Source organism: Perna viridis, chromosome 5 (genome assembly GCF_037379345.1).
Source record: "Perna viridis isolate PV_CMFRI_1.1 ecotype Kerala chromosome 5, ASM3737934v1, whole genome shotgun sequence".
Classification (NCBI taxonomy): domain Eukaryota; kingdom Metazoa; phylum Mollusca; class Bivalvia; order Mytilida; family Mytilidae; genus Perna; species Perna viridis.
This window is the reverse complement of record NC_142449.1, coordinates 3,139,320-3,157,301: the sequence shown is the minus strand read 5'-3', so window position 1 is coordinate 3,157,301 and position 17,982 is coordinate 3,139,320. Positions and strand designations below refer to the sequence as shown.

The 17,982-nt window shown below is 31.2% G+C and overlaps 1 protein-coding gene across 2 annotated transcripts; it reads right to left on the bottom strand.

Moving 5' to 3' along the window:
• Positions 1 to 483: 483 nt before the first annotated feature.
• Positions 484 to 17,981, bottom strand: LOC148615619 (beta-catenin-like protein 1). Of its 2 annotated transcripts, XM_088582031.1 has the most exons (16): positions 17,838 to 17,981; positions 15,954 to 16,100; positions 14,611 to 14,717; positions 11,452 to 11,591; positions 10,660 to 10,757; positions 9,736 to 9,829; positions 7,752 to 7,843; positions 7,038 to 7,110; positions 6,200 to 6,258; positions 5,861 to 6,009; positions 5,246 to 5,424; positions 4,276 to 4,373; positions 3,919 to 3,999; positions 2,968 to 3,099; positions 2,390 to 2,462; positions 484 to 767 (listed from the first exon to the last, which is right to left on the bottom strand). In XM_088582031.1, the coding sequence occupies exons 1-16, from the start codon at positions 17,877 to 17,879 to the stop codon at positions 679 to 681; spliced, it is 1,653 nt and encodes a 550-aa protein (XP_088438157.1). In that variant the 5' UTR covers positions 17,880 to 17,981; the 3' UTR covers positions 484 to 678. The 2 variants fall into 2 exon arrangements, with proteins under 2 accessions (XP_088438157.1, XP_088438158.1); XM_088582032.1 differs by lacking the exons at positions 14,611 to 14,717; positions 15,954 to 16,100; positions 17,838 to 17,981 and adding an exon at positions 13,158 to 13,285.
• Position 17,982: the final 1 nt, after the last annotated feature.

Sequence of the window (17,982 nt, the reverse complement as noted above, 5' to 3'; positions counted from 1 at the left end):
GATATATGCAAAACACTACTGTCTGATGCCTATCTTCCATTTTCAGTAATGGTGACCATCGATGGAACAATAATCCCCATTCATAACAAGTTTGGTTCCAGTTGGTCAAGTAGTGTCAGAGGAGAAGAGTTTTGAAAATTGTTAATGACGAGAGACGACAACAAAGGATGCAAATAATGGCAATAGCTCATATGGCCTTTGGCCAGGTGAGCTAAAAAATAGCAAAAAAACATGGAAAAGGGCAATAACTGCAAAATGGCTAAAAAGATTAAAACGAAAATTTGACGACAGATAGATCTCATCATGCTGAATACTTTCGTCCATGTCAAAATATCAAGTGGCTGTGGAAAGTAGTTGCAGAGAAATTTGTCACCAAAACAGTGGGAACAGCAGATGAACAGATACCATCATCACTATATGCCATCCACTTTTAGCAGGGGGTTTAAAAATATCGATGATTTTATGTACACACAAACAACCTAATATGTTTTATTTTTTATTAAATTGACCAATTACATCACCTAACAGTTTGTTTATTAACTTGGCTAACCCATGCACTATTCTCTGGTCACTGATGCAGAACACTTTGGTGGTTTTGTAGATCATCTTACATGAAATCTGATGCCACAGGAAGCCTTAATGTAACATGTTATAACACAATAATAAATGTTAATAACATCAGAATTTATCTACCAACTGTAGTATTCTTTCCTGTTCTTGTTCACGAGCCTCTGGGTCTTTGGCATCACCAATATTACCAGCATACTCTACATAATCAATTAAAATTTCTATCAATTACTGCATTTCCCATTATCATTATACAAGTTATCAAGGAATTTCCGATACTTATTCAGCGTGTTAAATCTTGATATTTTTTTCTCAATTAAACCTTTGAAATGAAAATTTCTATTTGATGGAGTTCAGTTGCTTACTCTTCTTACATTATTTCACTGTAATCTCAAAATTAAATTAAACTTAATTAACACTTAAATCAAGAAATAAATCACAGAAAAAACTCCATATTATCAATGTTTACCACAGGTTGGTCATTTATGATGCATTAAATAATGACATAAATGATCAGCCAGTGGTAAAACAAAGATAAAATGGAGTTTCCGTGATTTATTTGGATTCTAATAGGACTAGTTCCTTAATTTTTAATAGAAGCAGCCCATGTGTAGCATATGTTGGTCATAAGTTTATCACATTTTTACCATGGCTGTGGTCTAAAGAGCTTTGAAGTACATCATATTAGAATAGTCCTTTGTGCATTACACCATAAATTAGAATATTTTCATAGTAGTTGTATTACTGTTTAATTTGGGCCTCTCTGAAAAGTGCAAAATATCACTTTTAACAGAAATAAGACAGCCAGTATACATCTGTTTATTGGTTGGTTTTGGCATAAACGAGTGATGTTGTAACCTGACAATTTTAAGGATTTATTTCATTGAAAATATGTAAAGTGATAACAGTTTGCTAGCTAACATTTTATGTAAGTTAATTATCTTAGATGGTTTTGGCAAATTTATTTGAAAAAATATAAGTTACTGACAATCTCAACGGTGAATTGATTGCTATTTCATTTAGTAATTATACAACAATAATGGTCATATATGCCAAGCCACAACTGTAGAATTTCATCCACTTGAATGTTCATCAACCTCAAAATTGGTGCAAATCAACAACCATGAGTAGCTGACAATAGGTATCCAATGTTTTCATAGATATTAAAGTGATTCTTTGTTTTATCAAGGTAAACTGCAGCAATCAAAAAGTAATTCTATTAAGGATAGAATAATAATGGATGGTTTGTTTCAACTGTAAGGGAAAAATAAACACTTATGGTTCTTAATAAACCAAGTTTAAACATGAATTTTTTGACAGAAAACTACAAAAATATCCCAGTTAAGAATTGGGGTAAGGCAAATTACTTCATCTATAACTCGGATTTATAATGAAAGAACTCTACAGCATACAACTACATAATAAAAACTATTTAGTGTTATGTTGAAGGTATTTACTGGTATGTAGTCAGGGTGTTGGTACTGTAATAAATATCCTAATTGTGATTTACTTTAAACTGGCAGATTTACAACTTACATGGTTTTATTTTGCCTCTGTGAATGAATATTAAACTAGCTTTTTTTAATTTTACATGTATATAAGAAACAAAAAAATACGACAATTTAATAAAGATGCCCAGCTCAGCAATTTTCAGTTATTATTTTCACTGGTGTTCACTTCCTAATAAGACGTGTACAATTTATGGATTAAAAGATCATATAACCATTGATAAGACCCATCTACCAACTACAAGTATCAGATTAACACATATTAAAGTCAAACATTGCCTAAAACTCCATTGGCAGAGAAAAACCACAAGTACCTCTCATTATACTCCTAATAGATTTTATTGAACCTCCTCTCATATTCAAAATCTGCATAATTCTCTGTTTCACCTGGAAATGAATTTGAAAAGAAGTTATTACTAATGTAATATTAACATTTTTACTTCAATCTACTGTTGTTATGCTACATGTATTTTTTCTTACTGAGTCAAATCATCCTTCTACTGCAAACATCAAAGCTAAGTCATTTACAAGTTAACAATTCTTGTGTTTTAGCATTGGCATATATAATCATACCACTGCTAACAAAATAGACATGCAAATTATATTCTCAGCACCCAACTAAAATAGTTAAGAAAATAATATTAAGGGACCAATTCAGAAATTTAACTTCTGTCCAAGTAAACAATGTTGCACCATCATGACATACCCAGTACTAGTGAAATCACCTTGACCAATCAGGAAAGTCATGAACAATGGGAATCCCAGAAAGCTATATAGTTATGATCAAATCATGAATAAACAGGTTGTCTACTGGTCTGGAATATTTTAGGAGTAGAAGAAAGTTTACCTAATACTTAAAAAGTTTTTAGTACATAGGTACCACTATACTTACCGATGATGAGCCTAAGGCACATATCTCTAACATGATATAGTCAACTAACTGTAGAGTAAATAGCCCAGCCTCTAACCTTCTGATATAATACTCATCATCATCATCTATCTCCTCACCTCGATTCTTCATTCTCTGTAAACAAACAAATTCAGCTTCACCTTTTTCATATCAAAGCAGCTTAAAGTTACTTTTCTAACTGAATAAACACAGAAAATTTCATTAACCTCAAAATCATTCAAATAACCAATATTTCATCAACCAAAACAGTGAAATTACATAAGTTCATATAGAAACAATTTAAGTAGCTCCTATAGGTATGCCCTACTCTATTACCACAGATTTTGGGCAGTGTCTAGATTGAATAGCTGTCAATTACCAGGTCAATAAGACCTTCATAATCAAAAGATATTCGAACTTGAAGGACATTGTCCAAAAGGTCACACAGGTGTTCTGTGTTAATAAAATAGGACACATTTGTATAATGTAGGGCAGATTTCTACCTAGAGAGAGCTACTTTAATCACTCTGTAGTCTAATTAAATATGTATTGAAATCAGTATCAGTCTTTGTCCAAATTGCTATATAAATGTACTCTTTCAAACAAGATGAACCTAGTATATCCCAAAATAAGTTGTCTCCCTGCAACATTGCAAAACTTTACCTATGCTTTCTGAAACCTTCACCACCTGAACAACAAACATTTAACAATTACTTAAATTTGAGAATATTCTTAACTGTTTGTGCCATCACACCAGCCAAAAACTTATATTGTAGTTACCGTGGATGTTAGGAATATTCTGAGACTTGAATATTTATCAAGTATTGTTTCACAAGGTCTAAGTAATGACCACTCAAATCAATTCCAATACTTACCCACTTTAAAAACACAAAAACTATTTAACTATAGTTATACTTTACTGTGTTTTTGTAAGACCTAAAATAACACCCTTACCATTTTCTCTCTCTCTATCTGGTCATCAACAGTCCGCACTTTGTCCAAATACTTAAAATGAAGTTCTAACAATCTTTCTACCTGTTCAAATAATAAGTCTTAGTAATATAAAAAAAAATTTAACAATCAACTTTGTAAATACTTCTCAATTTTTATGTAGTCAAAAATATGAAGTGATAAAAAAAAAACAAAAAACACTTGTACTTAATAATTTTTTCCCTTCAACATTTATAGGATACTCAATTATAGATGAGCTAATTTCATTTCATCAGAATATAATGCATTCATGTATTTTATACTTGAAAAAAAAAAAAGATGAAAATGTATGGAATTAATTTCAGAATAAAACAAACCAACCTTTTCATGGTCATTTTCAGTGAATTTATTAACCAATCTCTGTCTTTGTGTTGCTTGACAATTTTTTATCATTGATGCAACAATAGATGTGATATGTTCTGAAATCAAACACAAAGAAGATAAACCTCATCTAAATAAGGCAGTACAGTGATGTTTCACTTTAAAACATTTCAGACCTTATATTCATTAGCCAGCGAAAAAGATGATGAAATTTGCAAGTAACAATGGAAATAGATTCATTGCAGAAAAAAATCTAATATGATACATGTATAATATGAAATTACATATTGTTGTGCTAGGTTAACCCCCACTCATACAGGAAGTTGATATAAGACAGCAACCAAATTCATTTAACAATGTATGCCCCATCTATATAAAGCTACATATAAAATCACTCTGTCCACAGGGAGCCAAAGATCCATCCAAACTAATGATCAACAGATGGACAAGGTGATTCCAATATACCAACACTTGTTTAGTGGTAGTGAAATAAAGTCTCTCCAACTAAATGCAGACAGATCTGGTATAAGCAGACATCAAAACATGCAATAATGAGTTCTTTGTTAATTAGATAGCAACTTTAAAACAAAAGAAAATCAGGTATGTGAGATAAGGTATCATAACCAATCAGAAACATCATGAACAAAAGCAATCCCAGAATGCCATAGCTTCTGGACTGGTCCAGTAAGCCTTTTCTATTCATGTAATGAAAAGAAAAGAGCAAAAAAAATACCCTCTGTCAGTAAATCTAAGAAAGTAATAAAGTAGAATTAGTTCCAAGAGAGCATTAAACTACACTTAACACTACAGAAAAACTAAAGCTAAAAATTAGGAATATGAATGATATTGAACTACAAGACAAGAAATCAAATAGTTTTTCATGCAATGCAAGCTACTGAATGGAAATTTCTTCAATAAGAGGCCACGGACAAATGCAAATATGAGCACTTGATGAATAAAAAACACTAACCTTCTAATTCTTCTGATAATGGACCTGCTTTTGCTTTTTTTGGGGTTTTCATGAATAGAGGAAAGATAGTGCGTAATCCCAGAATATCAACAAACTTTTGACAGTTATCTCCTCCTTCTGGACCTGACATAGCATGGTTAAGCACCTTTATAGCACTGTTCCTTGATAATTTCTTCTCTCTAAATGGCAGGAAAAAAATTTAAATGTTAAAGAAACAACACTTTTTTTTACAGAACCAGTGATCAACTTCATTTTGGGATCAATAAAGGGTAATAACAAAATTACTGAACTGATAAAAAGTTCAATGAATGAGACTATGTGTAGAAAAGAATCTATACTACTGAATATGCATCCAATTTGACTAATAATTATAATTTATCAACAATTAAGGGTAGTTCCCAATGTCTTTAGGCTTCTACATGGATAGGGAGAAATTTCATCTGTATACTAATTCAGTGGTTTCCATTCTACCATTTGACAGGAAAAATCAAGCCTACTTTGATAAAGATTACATTGAAAGCTAGTAAGTGTAAACTACAAACTGAAAAGCAATATCCTTTTACACATTTTTCTCAGAAATTATCACTATACCAGTAATGAATTTTAACTGAATACCTTAACATTAAATTCATTAATTGAAGACCTTCTCCTCGTAAAAACCTGGCTCTGTTTTCTGTTTTCATTAGACATGAACACATAGCATCAAACAAGTTCTCCATGTACTCTAATTCTTCCTTGTTGGAAGGGTCATTCCTCTTGTATGACTGAAAATTTTTTTGTTAAATTAAAGTGAAGTTGAAATATGAATACAAGCTAAAAAATACTTAATACAAGATTTAACCTTTCATTTGAAGTTACAAAATGTAAGTTTACACCTAAACAAAATCTTGGCATGATTATTTGGAAAGGCCCCATAAGAGAAGTGATTGTTCCTTAGATAAACAAACTACTCACAGCCAACTGTTGTAGTAAAACATCTATGCCATCATATTCACCAATCATTAACTTGTTTTCTGCAATTGAAAACAATAAAACTTAGTTTAAGAGAGCATTTTTATATCACAATGATTTTCATAAACTATTAGTAACAATTGGATTCCTACAATAAAATGAAAGAGAATTTTTGCATACCGATATTATTTTTTTTTAAATTATAAATTTTTGGCAGATCCTAAAAATGAATTAATTTTAATAGGTGTGTACATCAATGCTAATTAAAAACAGGCATTTTTAATACAAGTATTAGCATCAACTTTGAATGAAATCTTGGTACATTCACTACTAACTAATACAAGATAACAATGTTATAAGGATTACATCTATTTGGTGTATTGAAACATGAAATAAATTGATAATACCAATAAATAAATTTGAGATAAATACTGCAATCTGATTGGTTAAAATAATTTTGTTATAAAAAAAAATATTGACACACCCCTATTCAGTTAAATTCAGAGCTACTTTTCTCGTGTTTAAAGATAAAAATATGTTTTAAAAATAATTTATAAGAATTGGCAATAATAAAAATTTTGTCTAAAGAAAAATAACAAATTTTCCATGTGCATATATCGTTTATTGCACTTCACGCAATAAAAAATATGCACATTGCAAATTTATGTTATTTTTCAACAGACAAAATTTTTATTTTTGCCAATTCTTATATTAAATTTATAAGCAGATCTGAGTCTAAGAATTCTTATTTTATTACCAACTCCATTTGTAGAGCAATTTTGCTAAAAAATGTTTGTTAAACCTTTAATTATCTTCAGAGAGTAACTATCTTACATCTTACCATCACTATTCTGTAATATAATGGCAAGGATTTCACTTGCATACAGTTTGTTTCCATCAAATGGCAGTTTTGCCTATAATAAAAAAAGATTGCACTAAATCAAACATTGAAGAAGCAGTTTAAGTGTTAATGTGCGATGTAACACTAGATTTCCTTCTTATACAAAAACAGAACTAGGAGAATTAAGTAACGTCTCAGATCATCTGTATGTAAGTTAATGTATTCAAGAAAGTATTCATTGAATTGCTGGTTATAAAAATAGTATATGAATAAACTCTGATTACATTTAAACTCTTTTTTTTTTCTCTAACCAGACAAAGGATAAAATATCAAGCATGTTTTAAAGCCGAATTCAAAAAATCATTATAGTTTTATTGTATTTCCTCACCACTGTCCCAGGGAGAGGGTTGAGTGCTAACAAACATGTTTAGCCTCGCCACATACTTTATGTGCTTGTTCCAAGCCAGAAACCTGTAGTCCAGTGTTTGTCATTGTTTTTTTATGTTCACTGTTATTGGTTTTATGTTTTTTTTCTATGGATTATATTGATTTTCGTTTTTAATAAATAGTTTCATTTATTTTGGGGCTTTTAACAGCTTGCTTTATGGTATGGGTTTTGCCCATCATTGAAGAACCTGTGGTGGCCTGTAGAGGTTTAATTGTTAAAGGCTTTTGGTGGATGCTTCATTGTACATCTCCTATTTTTATATTTACCTTGATTCTTTTCAGTAACCAGACCATTAAACCTTGCGGTGCTGCCTCAGTACAACTTTCTGGACGAAATTCTGTAATATTTTCAATTATTGCTGCCAAAAAAATAAAAAGAAAACATTAACCTATAAATATTTAGATTTAATTGAACATTCTGAATCATACTAATCAAGAATTTGCTGTTTAGGCCACACCAATTTTATTCTTTGTTCTTCAGATTTTTGGCCTCTTGAAAATGGGGTGAGCAAGCAACTTCATTTTTTAATAAACAACTGTGGAAACGGGAAATTAAAGAGGTGAAGTTTGAAGAGTAAGGTGAGAGAATATATATTTTTTTAAAACACAAGAATTTATTAGATTTTCAAATGTGTTGTGTTAATAAACCAGAATAATGACAATAATATTCATACTTGTATGAGTAAAAACAACTGCCACATGTGGTTGTATATATTCTCATGCTATCCATTGAATTTCTTCATGTGCCATTGATTGAATTTTTCTCACTGCCTATGTCCTATGTCTTTGTGACAGGACAATGGTTATTGAAATGGATAAATATATCTAGAGTGTCTAGTACTGTGCTAGTACATAAATGTACTTTGGTTTTCTGATGTATGTTCTTCTTGTATCTAGACAATGTATACATAAGGCCTGGAACTTGAATATCTTGGTTGTTACAAGTTCTAATATAGTTTAGTTAAGTTCATCGTCCATATGAATAACCAGAGCATCACCAAGTGGGACATACATTCACTTGGCAGCAAACTGAGCCCAGTATCTTGAACAGATTGGAAAAAGTCCTAAAATTACCAGTAACCCCTTTTTTGGGGTACTACACCTTATAATTAAGTTGGAATTTTTACCCATTATAAAAATAAAAAGTTTTTTTAATATGAAATATTGAAAAAAAATAGAGAATAATTGTGTTATTTTGAGAAACTTTTGCAAATGAAATATAGTTTCAAAAGTAACAAACTCCAATAAAACAATAAAAAGCAATATTTCATAGCTTTTTAAATAGGGTATGTCAGTCTGTATGAGAATGGGTCCTCGTCTACCATTCAAATGCATAGAGATTCGTCATTAAAACAGTATTGAGTTCAATATAAAAAGCAAAATATCTTTTTGGGTAAATATACTGATAAAAAATGACAAATATCTAGTTCTACAGGCTTAAAACAATTAGAAAAGCATAAAATAAAAGAATTTGGATTGTATTGCAGCCTTTCAATTCCCCTGAAAGTAAACAATAAAATCCAAATCAGCCTTTGGATTTCAATACATTTTACATCAGAAATACCGGAAGGGAAACTAAAACTAGAACGAGACTTGCAAACTCTATATGAAATTTAAAAGTGTATCTTCTTAAGAAAAAAAAAAACTTCAAAAAACAATATATATTTCCACTTAAAAAAAAATGACATTTCCAAACTTTATAATTTCAAAATGGAGGAATGAAGTTAGTGTGGCTTTAGAGATTAATACTGATATTTGGTTTAAGTAAAAAATTTCATTATTTGCATTTCAATCAGCATTCTATCAAAACAACCTATCTATACTACACTATACAACCAAAACAACCTACCTATACTACACTATACCACTAAAACAACCTACCTATACTACACTATACCACTAAAACAACCTACCTATACTACACTAGACAACCAAAACAAATTAACCCATACTACACTATACAACCAGAAAAACCTACCTATACTACACTATACAATCAGAACAACCTACCTATACTACACTATACAACCAAAACAACCTATCTATACTACACTAGACAACCAAAACAAATTAAACTATACCACACTATACAACCAAAACAACCTACCTATACAACACTATACAATCAGAACAACCTATCTATACTACACTATACAACCAAAACAACCTATCTATACTACACTATACAACCAAAACAACCTATCTATACTACACTATACAACCAAAACAACCTATCTATACTAATACATACAAAGTGTATTATGTACTCCATCACTCTCCTCTTTATTATTTTCATCTAATCTTTCTAAATTCTGTACTAAAACTGCAACTATCTGTTTTTCTAACTACAAAAGAAAAGGATATCATGAAAAGTAAAAGCAAATAATACTAGGAATTTGAAATTTCACCTGAACATTTTCAGCTGCGTTTTATAATATAATGGGAATGGAAATGGTGAATAAGGCAAAGAGACATAGCCCTGACAAGATGAAAAATGTCAGTTCAACGGTCTTCAATGAACGACTAGGAAACCTACACAACAGGGCAGGCTGCAGCTGGCCTTCAAAAAACATTTTACACAGGTGCAGTGAAATAGTTGCCCTTATATACTCCAGAAACATAACTCAAAGTGAAAATGAAAAATTACATATAGAGGCCAGAAATTCATGACTTGGGACAGGTGCAAAAAATTTGGCAATATTAAAGTACTTTGGTGTGATCAAACCCCCCCCCTTTTTAAACTGGTCACTGTGGAAAAAATATTACACAATTAAACAAACCTAAAAAATCAGCTCAAAAAGATCTGTGTCCCTCGTTAAAACAGAAATAAAGAAACTAATTGTATTTTACACAAATGAACAAGTTAGTTGACAGTACAATTCCATTTCAAGATATATACATCCAACACAATAGAATGTTGGTTCTCTAACAAAACTGGACTTGTATATTCTTTATTCATCTACTTATTTTACCCCAAAGTTACTCAACCATGCAGGAATCTGTAGAAGAATACCACAGTTTCACATTTTAATAAAAAAAAAAATAACAGCATGAATGTATATAAAGGAGTCTTATATACTGATGAATGCCTAGCCCACTGGCAAGAAATGCATTTTCATGCTCTCTGAGCAAGAAACTAATGAGCAACAAAATATCACACTCAAAATATACCAACCAGACTATCAACTAACGCAGTAGCTCCTTCCTCACTCTCGTTCAGTGTATCTACATCTGTTAATTCCTGAATCAGATCTACAACGGCTATAGATATATGTATGAAAATTAAGGTAAAAAGTGAGTGGCTGTAAAAATGTAACAAGGTTATTTTATTTCTTTTAAAAAATCAAAAACTTATTTTTACGTGCATGTAATTGCATGCAATATCTTCATTTACACATCAAAAGAAATTATACAATTAAATATTCCAAAAATATGGAAAGTTTGCTTAATCGAAAGAATGCATTTTTGCAAATTTCTTTCTTTCTTTTGGAGAATTGACTTTGAAGACTAAATACAGTCAAACCCCTTTTCTGAACCAATTATATTTAGTAATAACCTGTCATAAAAGACCATGATTTAAATATCCCTATGTTGCGCATGCTATGTGAAATTAACATGTATATAAAGAATACCTGTCATATGTGAGTGTGACTGAAATATTTGTTCTCCCTTAGAAAATCCTAAGACAGCATTGACTGTGATTGAAAGTGTCAGTGAATAGATGAAATAGCTCAATATAACAAAAGGTTAAGATGCGTCATCTTATATGTACACAAAATTGATATTTACCCACAAGCCCATTACGTGCTGTGCTATGCAGGTACATAAAACCTTAAAATAATCAGTATCAAATAATACAAAGAAATAAATTATGATAGTCACCTGAAATCTGCATATCTAAGAAGTATTATAAGAGCACCATAACAAACTTTTTCCTGCTATTATTGTGATAGTGATAAAAGGATATCAGTATTTTCATGTGATAAAAGCTGAAGAAGTGACTGTACTGTGTTCAGGTCTACCAAAATATGGTATAAATCTGGTGCTGTTGCTATAACATGCATTTCTTGTATCACTCCGTTTAATTCTAACTCAGAGTCCATAAACCTGTCAATAAAATCAAAACTTATCTACAATCTTCTACCAGCTAGTAACAATACATTAAGTGATAGCCCGCCACAAAATGGTGAAAAAAAGAGGAATGGCAACACTGTCAAAATTGATTTACATGAAAACTACATTTAACAATGTGCATATTTTTTTTTCGAAGATCATTGATCTGTTCTCAAGTAATTATCTGGAAACTGCATATATGGGACATATAGGGACAGAAATAAGGGTTAAATCAAAGGCTATACAAGACACAGCTCAATGTGACCAAACAGTTAGGACACTTATGGACTTGATTATCAGCTCTGAATTAAGATTGTGATTAAATGTTTGACACAGCATAAGATTCTGGTCAAAATAAAAATGGTAAAGAGCTTTGAAATGTAAATAACAAATAAGTAATTCACACAAAAAGTGATTAGCAGGTTCTCAGGCACCACTGCATCCCTTAAACACTCCCTCATCTGTAATATCTATTCCACAGCAAAAAATTTATGAATTTAAAAATCTGGATTTTATTCAGGTCCGGTCTGGAAAATGGTTTCAGTTTTAAAAAATCGTCAGTGGGAACATTTGGGCACTTCACAGGAAGGTTCAAAATGCTTCAGCAGATGCAGAAAATTGACACAGATTAAATTATGGCCAATAATATCATGTAAAACTATTTCTCCAGGAAGATTTTGATGCCACATAGAGTATCATACACAACTTTCCTCCACATGCAAGTTTTCTACACTGTATTATAATATTTATCAGCCTAAAATATTTCCCAGAAAACTTTGTCTATTTGCTTCTAAAAAAAAGCAGCCTCCCACATCGCTTTTATTTTTAGAGTGGCCTGAGAACCTTAACATTTTCTGTTTGGTCTAAATCCACCAAAACTTTCCTTCTGTGAAGTGGAATGTTGCAGTACAATTTTATATAGAATCATACACTTTGGCTCAAGTTATGGCCTGAAATCCAAGAAAAAGCATTTTTTGACCCTTTTGGGCCCAAAAATCAATACAAACCTTATATGTTGTATGGAACCTTGTTATAAGATTTTATCATTAAAAGTTGCATTTTTCCCTGTTTAAAAAATCATAAGTGTTACATTGTGTTCAAAATCAATTTCAACAGTACTATAGCGAAAATTGGTAAACCACAAAAATTATGTTTGCTGTATGTAAAAACCCTGACACAGACCATAACGACAATAACAATGTCATACCACTACACTTCCACATTTTTTAAGGAATAAAAAAAGGTTGGAAGGACAACTGTATAAAATCATGTACCGTAATTTCTCTAATTTTTGGTGAAAATTGACAAAAAATTTGAAAATTTTGACAAATTTTCTTTGAGGACGATCTTTTGAAGTAATGGATCGCTATGTTCAGAAGCCATTTCACTCATCAAATTTATGCAGAAAATGTGTCAATCATATAGGTTTGTATTGTAAATTGTTGATTTATTACACTTAATTTAGAAGACTTGACACATAAATTAATTTTTAAAATTTTTGATCTATTTGATTTATTACACCTAATATACATAATCAAAACACCCCTTGTAGTCATTTACGTCGTTTAATTCAAGATGAATTGATTTAAAATTGACAATGACCCAAGCCATACAAATTTTAATTAGCCATGTGGTCATGTGACTGTGTTACGTCAATGGTTCTCAATTCATAGATCGAGTGGTTGAGACACGTGGGGCTCCTGTATTTGTTGCTACAACTGAGAGTGAAAATATTGAAAGTTATGGCTTGCCAGTGAATATATACTTACAGCTGTATCAATTTAAACCACTTCCAGATGAAAATTATAAAAATGTCCAAAATATTAAACTATTACATGTATGAAGACTAGACTATCCACTTTGAGACGACACCACTTCTGTTCAAAGATTACATAGAAATATTTTATTATGTTTTGTCATGTAAGATTGAACTTTTTACATATTAAAGTAAATTAAATTCATATTCTAAATTTTAAACATTCCCACCTCGATCTTCAATGAAAATGTTAATTTCACCCCTTTTTCACAGAACTTTACTGCTGACAAGTGTACTGGTACCAGGGAGTGTAATATAAAGTACATGCCAGTACAAAGCCTGTTTATTTGTTATCGGTTTTTGGTAACTTTATTTTATAACCCATAAGGGTTTCATGCCAAAGCTGCCTTGTGTTGTAAATCTTTTTTTGCTAAAATTAAATATTTTAACTGACGTCCATACCATGCCTAGGGTCACCTATTACATACTGTGTATTGTGTCAAATTCTCCATGTAAATTGTTTTATTTCAATATCCATAAGACAAAAAAAATCATTTATATTTCAATTATTATCGAAGTCATACATCTATGTCAACAGCTGTGTCATGGGTCCACAAACCCTGTAAAGATAGAAGAAGCCACCCAAGCCATCTCTCTTGGTCATAATTAAGTCTACCAGGCTTGTTTATTAATACAACCAAGTGAAAAGAAAGAACGATACACAGAATGTCACTATTTTAGTTTTACCCTCCTGTTCAAGTCCTAAAAATAGTGTGCAAAGTAGTTGTGTATTCACAATGGGGATGTATGCCTAACAAAAATGAATATCTGACAGAAAATGAAAACTTTAGTCTTCTTACTTTCTAAACATGATTATTGCACCCATACCCATTTTTTCGGGCACGTGTATGCACTTTCAATGTATCCAAATGGAGAATGAAAAGCAATGACGTAACAGTTCCATATATGGAACTGAGTGTTACTTCCTGTTTTCATTTATGCATATTAATTAGGTCGTCGTGAAAACACAAATAAATCATTCTATTTTTATTTAGCGTTAACCTGATGAGAAATCATCTATTACATTCATATCTAAACATACTATTGTTTTATAAATATAAACGTTTATAAAATGATTTTTTATGTCTAGTATCCTTTAAGTTTACTAGGGATCTAAAAATATAAACACCCTTAAAAATTTTATATAAGTATCTTTGAATCAGTCTGTACTGTTTTAACAATTTCTCTATAACATACTTTTCTGGTAAATCAGGGAATTTTATTCTTTGTTCTTGATTTTTATAGGTTTTCTTTTCAAAGTTCAGTAACATCTTCTTTAAGTTTGTCTCATCCAATGCTTCTGTCTGTTAAAGAAATGTACATGAAAATATAAGTTAAGATTGGCTGAAAGAAATACATCTGTTAACTAAAAACAGTAACTCTTAAAAGTAAAAGGTAAAATATCAATCAAAGTTCAACTGAAAGAAATACATGAATAAGTACTAATCAATATTTTAATGTTTTGTTTGTCCATGTGCTTAAATGTATGAATGTTTGAATATAAACAATAGACAGTTCATTTAAACTGTAATTAAACATTTTTTTACATGTTGTAAAACATCAGCAAATATTGTCTTTAAAATTCCTTTATAGGGAAAGACCACCTTTGCATTAAGTTGGGCTCTTATGATAAATCATACCCACGTAAACAAAAATAAATAACCTTTAATGCAAAATGCGCTTTTATAAAATGCTCTAGGCTATACAAAGTTCGAAATCCTTGAAATATAAGTGGATAGCCATCTTGCAGAACTCTCCTATCTGAAGGAAGATCATAGTCAGATTTTATTGATTTTTACCAATAGGTTCCAATTGGCTCGTGACGTCACTAAATCGGTTTGGTACTGATACAAATACGCCAAATTATTATGCAAACAAAGAATATTGCGTAAATATTTCCAAGACCATGTTTATCTAATCACCAAAACACGATGACTTGTCAAGCTTACGATTGCACAAATGATAAAAGAGAAATGTTCTTAAAGTTTTTTTTACCAGCAACACAAACATTCTTCAGAAGTAGCCATAAGATTTGCCCTACAAATACTAGTCATCTGGCTGCAAATCCCGTTGTTCGTCAATGATGTCTGACATTTGCTTATACATGTTTTCCTCAATCTCTTCTGTTTATTTTGGGTTGAAATTATAGGGGAAAAGTCCCAAATTGGCGATTTCTTCGTAATCAATTACCTATTTGCTTTCACTTTACAGACTGACTTTGTGACGTCACAGTTCAACCGGTCATGGTGGCGCCCATAGGCGCAGGAAATTCAAATTTCCTAATTATAAATCTCGATTTATTAATTAAGAAAAGGAAATAAATTAGTTTCAATTTAATTTTCATGAATATCTAACAGGTTAGTTTTGATATTTATGACTTGCACAATAACATGGTCTTCTCCTTTAAGTACGCTTGAACTGGTACTTAGATTTATAAATATTATATTTGTGACTATAACAATTTTTTTTTAAATGAACATGCAACTAAAATGACTTTGAATGATCATTGTGTCGATACATCACTTATCCACAGAAAATACCTCTGGTTCATTTTCTAACATTTCTAAAATCTTCTCCCTTTCTTCATCAGTCATCCCTTTGGGATCTTCTTTCCTCCTCTTTTCATGTTCTCCATTTTCAAATGCATCACTCTTTCTCTTCAGGCTTGATGACACAGGTTTGTCAGACTGTAAAGATTATATATTCATATATTTTAACCAACTGAACACAAAATATTCACAGTTTCGGTGTCTAGTTTTTCATGTTCGTAATCCTTTCTATTGTTTTGAAAAATGAGAAGCAATGATTGGGAAAGGCAGAAGCCAATACCCATTCAAGTTACAGGATTTTACTTAGAATGTTAAAACATGTAAAATGCTGAAAATGGCCCATTCAAAGAAATCACTGCCAATCACTGCAGAATGGTATAATGTCATAAATTTCCCTCCAATGATAGATTATTTCCAATATTTATGTCCATACATTTTCCTAATTTTTCAAAGGTAGGATGTTGGATGGACATGCTTTAGAGTAATATGAAACTAGTTCTGAGTAAAGAATATTGTGTTTTTCATCCTTACACTGCAGCCTTCCCATATACATAAGCACAAAACCCCCTGATCATTCAAAGAAGTAGTTCTAAGTGTTTAATTGCTATGCAAAACTGATCATGTTTATTGTAAAAAAAAAATATGAGCTACATGTACTTTGTAATTTACTTTCATAATGTCACTCCAATGATTGTCAAATGGTACCGATTAGGTCTAAAAAAATTGTTACCAGTATGTTTCTGGTCACCCTACCAACCCTCCTTCAGACCCTTCTCCCCAAAAGTTTACAATTGTAATTTTGAAAAAAATAATTAAAATAGCCTGCTGAGTGTCTTACAGTAAAAAAAATAAATTTAAAAATAAAGCCAAAGATATTTCTTCCTATCCTAGATAGAAAAACAGAGTTAGAAATACTGGTTGTTTATATTTAGAATCAATAGTAAACACACATGTGACTGTACTAAGTCTATTACATGAATAATCTTTGCCAATTTTGTTTTTTATTGTATTCTGAGCTTGATGTCACAATTATTTCATTTCAAAATTTAATTTTTTTTTTCATTTTAAATCCCTACCTATCTACCTTAAAAAAAATTTAGAGGGGTGATTGGAAACACAACATTTTTTTTTATTTGGCTTTCAGGTTTGGTTATAGGATTGGAGGAGTTAGTAGTTTTGATCACATAGAGAGAGAACAAGCTTTCATATAAATATCTACATATATACTGTATTGGAACGTCAAAACTGAACTAATAAAAAGTGAACTTTATATTTTTGGACTTAGTATTGTATCAGCAAAGGGTGACAAAACAAATAGCACAGTTTAAAAACCTTCTGCATAGTTAATTACATTCACATAATTGTATTACAAAAAATTGTCCACCAACTTCAAGTAGGCACTTTCATTTCCATGTGACATTCCTGGCAGTTTTATTTGAATGAACTTGGACCAGGTGTGTTATTTGTCTAATGATCCAACAGTGTTTGAAAGGCGTGTATGCTTTAGGTTTCATTTGACTCAGTACTTTGTCTTTGCTCAATATTATGACAGAGGCAGCTGTAGTCCAGATATTAATCTGATTTATGTCATAGGGAAGTGACCAAGCAAAAGTATTTAGCATCCAAAGACATCATAATTATTTAGACAAGCCCCAGCAAATGACTAAACTTATTTTTTGGGGGGTACAAGCTTTAGTCTTTACCCACCACTGGCAGTGGCACTGGGGCTCTGGCAGTGGCATGCAATGTGATGTTCATTTGATTTTATTGGAGATGAATCATTTTCAGAATATTACATCAAACTACAATAAATATTAGAACATTGTACATCAATTTTCATTTGCTTAGGTTTCTTACAACTACAAAAACTAGAACCTTGTGGTGCAGCGCTTTAGTCAACAACTCTCCTATGTCCATTCTTGTATTGTTCTCAAGAGTGTAGTCCACTCATAAGGAAAATGTCCGTGATATGTCTTTCTTGCGAACGGATCCGCTTCTCGTCTCCCCACGTGTTTAAGTT